At 38.6% G+C, this 5,660-nt stretch overlaps 1 protein-coding gene across 1 annotated transcript; it reads right to left on the bottom strand.

Annotated features, from left to right (window-relative positions):
- Positions 1-1,098: 1,098 nt before the first annotated feature.
- Positions 1,099-4,362, bottom strand: LOC106295548 (transcription initiation factor TFIID subunit 12b). Its single transcript, XM_013731473.1, has 9 exons — positions 3,543-4,362; positions 3,175-3,390; positions 2,347-2,922; positions 2,168-2,242; positions 1,983-2,061; positions 1,835-1,896; positions 1,723-1,758; positions 1,399-1,623; positions 1,099-1,300 (listed from the first exon to the last, which is right to left on the bottom strand). The coding sequence occupies exons 1-8, from the start codon at positions 4,263-4,265 to the stop codon at positions 1,441-1,443; spliced, it is 1,950 nt and encodes a 649-aa protein (XP_013586927.1). The 5' UTR covers positions 4,266-4,362; the 3' UTR covers positions 1,099-1,300; positions 1,399-1,440.
- Positions 4,363-5,660: the final 1,298 nt, after the last annotated feature.

Consider the following 5,660-nt stretch of genomic DNA (forward strand, 5'->3'; position numbering starts at 1 on the left):
TTTTTTTTTTTTTCAAGATGCGGAACCTAATATATGTACTGTTTTAGGTAGCTGGTGTTGTTGTTATCGTCACGCGATTCGTCAGCATGCTAGCTTATGGGTTAAGTATATTAACAACAAATATGGATAAATTCAACAGAAATTATATTAACTCGTGATTCGATGTTTGAAACCGTTTGTTCGGATATGAAAAAAGAAAAAAAACTCTTCAGTTTGGTTTCTTGTTGGTTTCCTCTCACTGTTCCAGTTCAAGGCATAATACCAGTTAAGGTTTAACTGGATTATACATTAAAATGTTTCCAAGATGGCATATGATGATATGAACCGATTTGTATTGGTCCAAACCATACTCGTCATCATAGTCGTCAGTTACAGAAAACGGTTTAGTTTATTAATTAGCGAGTGAGGGAAAGAGAGAAAATTATCGAGATCACAAATTCACTAGAAACGAAGAAAGATGCAAGAGGAAAAAGAAAGGAGAAGCACGTGAGAAATTGTTAGAGACGAGGTATTTTTCCTCTCTTTCGTAACGTTTCGGTAGCGTACCAGTAAAGTTTTCTATTTCTGGAAAGTTTTTGTTTATTTTCCTTTCTACCCTTTTAGTTATACTCTCTCTTTCCGTTCCCCAAAAGTAAAATGTTTTAGATTTTTTAATTGTTCCATAAAGATAGATTTTCTATATGTTTAAGGTATTTTTTATATGATTTTAAGAAACATTAAATAAAAATATTTTAATTGATTAATTTTCATTGGTGAAAAGTTATTGGAAAATGTATAATAAAATAAAAAAATAAATAAATTATAAATATTTATTGAATTCTTAATAAGTTTAAACACTTTAGAAAATTTTTTCGAAAACGGAAGTAGTATTATTCTTTACCATTTTTATCAGAACCATAACCATATTAACTACCAGGCCGTTGCCCATTTTACTTACCCACTTACTTGGGCTAGGCCTGATTATAAAGACAAAGCGTGAAGAAAAAAAAAGCACAAATGATCTTTAAATCTATGCATATATTCTGATATGTATAATGGTTGAAATGTATATATCATGATGAATTGCTCTCTTCCCAAAATGTGAATGATACCACCAAGGATAGATCCCAAAAACTTCAATGCAAATCATTACCAATTACAATGTATGTGACTATTAAATAGATCAAACTATGGGAAGAAATAACTGTTTTATTTGTTTGCCTAGAAGACTCATATATATAATACATACAGTTTAACTTGACTCCTTGTGCCTTCACTCTCTTTAATGTCTGGTATAGATAGATGTGTAAACTCTTGAAACCTAGAAAAGCAAAAGTTGAAGGACTATCAGTCTATCACCACAATGAACTTGAGCTTAATTTATTAAACAAAAATATGGTAAAATTTGTGGTTGTTTACCAAGAAGATTAACGTAGCTTCGGCTTTTGTATTGAAGTCCTTTTAGTAGCGTGTCATATGTTGTAACATGTGAGGACCGGATGTCTGCGAAACCAATTGCTCTGAACTTGGCGATGGTCTTAAGAGATGGTTTTGACCATTTGGGTTAACCATCACTTGTCTATTAGTTTCCTTAGAATTGCTTGCATTCGTCTCTGGTTTTGAGGATTCCATCAAGGCACGCACCTGGTGACCACTCCCCCCAAAAAAAACAAAAAGAAACTTTGAGAGCTCCATAAATTTGACTTCACAATGAAAGATGTATAGGATATGGTTTTAGCTTACCATTGCAAGTCGCTTCTTGTGGAGATCAGTTGGTACCTGCAATCAATATCTTGGAATCAGCAGATTCACAAATACTATGTTCTTGGAGAGTTTTATATTTAAAATCACTTACGTTTTTTGTTTGGTGTTTATCCTCACTTGAGAATCCAGGAACTGTCAAGTGCAGGTTTTTCTCTGCATATATTGTAACCCCGAGCGATCAGCAGATGAGTAAGCTACTAAAAATCCAACACACGAAACAGAGCTCAAGATGTACAAACCAAGGTGGAGTAATATATCCTTTGGTTCCAATATGGATGATTTACGGTGTTTAGCCAAGCTACATGCAAATGAAGTCACCTGCAATCAATTATTACACAAGTAGATAAGCTAGAGATATTTTTCCACGAACATGGAAAGTGATAAACAAAAGGTAGTTAATAACTAAGACATTAGCGCTTCTGACCGAATCAATGAAGTCATCCGCTACCTCCAAAAGGAGGTCTTCAACATCAGGATCCAATTTAGCATGCGCGTCCACCTGAAAATCATATACAACTGGATGAGACTTTGTTTTCTTCATGTAGAAACAACGAAGAAGAAAGAAGAAGATAAAAAAGACAAGCCTAGTCGGATAATCATCACCTGCGAAACCAGATCCTGAATCTTTCTTTTGCCAAGCAGTTGATTTGTCGCTTCTGTTCCTTGGCTGGAACTACCACCAGGTGTTGTTGTACCTGACTGTGTCGCATCTGGTTGTGAGCCTGTTAAACTAACAGATTTCTGCCCTGCATGGCTCGTCATCCTTGGAGATGGCTGTTGTTGATTTATGGGCATCTGCTGCTGCATCTGCTGTTGCTGTTGGGTTTGCTGCATCTGCTGTAGTTGTTGCTGCTGTTGATGGGATTGGTTCATCTGAGCCTGGCCCATTTGTGATTGTTGCTGCTGCTGCTGTTGTAGCATCTGTGATATTTGCTGCTGATTCAAGGACATGGAATTTGGGTGTAACTGAGCAGAGGGCATTTGCTGCTGTAAGAGTAGAGCCTGCTGTCTTTGACTCTGCTGGAGGCGGAAAGATTGTGAATTGGGACTGGTTATTCCGGACATCTGCTTCAGCCATTGCTGCTGCGCCATCATGCCAGCTTGTCCATTTTGGGCCAAACCCGGTAGCTGAGAATTCATGAATGCGAGGGAAGAAGGTGTTCTCTGCAGGTTCTGGACCTAAATAGTGGATTGCAATCAGGCGGCAACTCTTTCTTTTTACTTCAAAACTGAATTCAACGAATCATAAATACACTCTTCCTCTATAAACATACAAGCTAGGTTTTACAATACCTAGTAAAAACATGCCAAATTCAAGAATCATGCAGGTTTATATAGTAGCCATTAACAGATAGTGTATCTATGAGAGAAATAACTGTAATTGGCCAATTCAGGAAGCTAACAAGACTTATTTTTTTTTTAACTTCATACCTGAGGGGAAGTAAGAGCGTTTTGCTGTGACAATTGCTGCCTCATCTGCGCAGGGTTGATTCGCTGCTGCTGAGCATAGAGAGCAGGATTACCTCTCATTTGCGAGCTCAAATTAAGTGAATTCATCATCCCCATTCCTTGAATCCCCTGTAACTGTTGTCCAGAACTTCCTGGATGAAACTGCGTACCTTGAACCATCCCAGCTTTCTGCCTCGGCTGCAACACAAAGCTCATTTGTCTCAGAATAAAGAAAATCAAATGCAAATAGATAAAAAAAAATCAACAATTTGACAAAAAGAAACATACTTGACATGTTGTCTCAACTGAATCAGCAAAAGAGAAACAGAGTAAAAATAAGAATGCAATACCGAAGCTGCCAACAATTGGGACTGAATATTCATCTGAGCAGCTGCACCGTTAAGCATAGGCAAGTGACCACTTTGGCCAACCAAACCTGCCCTAGACAAATTAGGGTTACCCATCTGCTGATTCTGCTGCTGAACCGAACCTGACCCGCCGAAGTTCATCGTCCCGTACATCCCAGCCTGCTGCCTCAAAACGCTACCGTATTGACCCTGCTGCTGCTGCTGCTGCTGCTGCTGCTGCTGCTGGATTTGGTTAAGGCGAGAGACAGAAGGGGATCGCTGGAGAGACTGAGCTATATGGTAATTCGACATCGGAATCTGCTGCTGCGGACTCATATGTTGCTGAAGAATCTGCTGCTGCTGTTGCTGAGATAGCTGCGGAATCGAGGAGGAGGAGATTTGCTGCATAATTTGCTGAGTCTGACCACCGAGTTGTTGCTGAGTCTGGGCCTGCTGATCCAACGGAGAAGGCGACGGGATCTGAGCTCCAGCGGCCGGGTTCGGTTGCGGATTGCTGTTACTGTTCTGGATTGCACCTTCGGTGTTCGTAACCGCCGCCATCGCCGGAGAAGCTGCGGAATTAGAGATCGGAGGTGTCATGTGTTGTTGTTGTTGTTGTTGCGATGAGGACGGTGGAGGTGCGGAGGATGCAGGGGAAGGTTCCATTGGATTAGGAGATTGGAGAGACTTGGGTGACAAAGACGATGAAGGAATAGCTTCCGCCATTAGTGCGTTTTTGATTGACAAGGGTTTTTGTCGATTTTTCTCTCATGAATTTGGAAAATTTTCCCAGAAAAATATCCTCTTTCTTTTTTTTTTCTTTGTTTGTTTAATCCCAGTGGGGAGAAAGAAGAGAATTAATCTGATCCGTACACGTCAGCTGATTTAACACGGGAGAGTGTATCTGAAGCGTACACGTCAGTATTATGGACAAGACACGAAACGAAGAGCTTTTGTAAGTTTGTAGATTACCTGAGGATTTAGTGCGTTACGTCCATTAGGTTTATGATCTCCTCCTGCACCCACAACTGAAATGTTTTTATTAGTATACTGCTCCAGAGAGCTAGGAACTATGATGGTAACGAGCTTATTGCGCGGCAAAAGGGTTAAGTATTTACCTCTAGTATACGGCGATGTTGCATCGCTAAGAACAAAGTTCATCAAAGACGACTTTTTTATAGTCATCTGCGTTTACCCATGGATGGGATATATAGGCAGTGGTGACTTCTCAGAAGCCCATTCATTTGTTTCATCTTCGACACGCTTACCATTGATCAATTAGGTTAACAATTGCAACCTTGTCTACGTTGTTCGCAACGACGCGCTCTTGATGGTAGCGTTGAAGCTTATTGTCGGAAGTTTTACTCTTCCTCCAATGTCAAGAAGTAATTTATCTGTAGACGTAATGGATGATCAAACTCAGTTACCTGAACTGAAAAAGATAGCGTCCGGATCTAAATGGGAAAAAGAACAAGATAGCTTGGAAGGAAATATGCAAAACGAAGCAAGAAGGGGGTCTAGGAATGAGATCGTTAAAGGAGGTGAACTTCGTTAGCTGTCTTAAATTAGTCTGGAGGATTCTATCTTCTCACTCTTTATGGGTTAGTTTGATTAAAAAAGTATCTTATCAGAAAGATATTTTTTTGGACTGTAAGAAAGAGCACATTGAATGGGTCTTGGATGCGTAGGAAAATCTTGAAGTGCAGAGAAATTGCTAAAGATTTTTCTAGAGTCAAGGTTAGAGATGGGAGAAAAACATCCTTTTCACTATAAGAAAAATTGGTTTTATCGGCGGACAAAAAACACTATCTAACAATATGATAGCGGTTTTAGAAGCGATGTATCATCGCCCGTCATAATAGGTTAAGTACATTAAATATCAGTTTTTTGCATTGCTATCATATTGTGATAAACTATGGCGTTTTGTTGCAAGCAATTAAATATTTTTTGATTTCATTGTTATTATTTACCTTACTAAAAATTAAAAAAAAAAATACTTTAAAAGATATTTATAAATCGAAATTGGTTTACAAAGTTAAAGACCGGTACACCAAATAAACCAAACTTAACCAATTTTTTTTTAACAAAATAAAAGCTAAACCTAAAACAAAAACCTAGTCT

Source organism: Brassica oleracea, chromosome C5, assembly GCF_000695525.1.
Source record: "Brassica oleracea var. oleracea cultivar TO1000 chromosome C5, BOL, whole genome shotgun sequence".
Lineage (NCBI taxonomy): Eukaryota > Viridiplantae > Streptophyta > Magnoliopsida > Brassicales > Brassicaceae > Brassica > Brassica oleracea.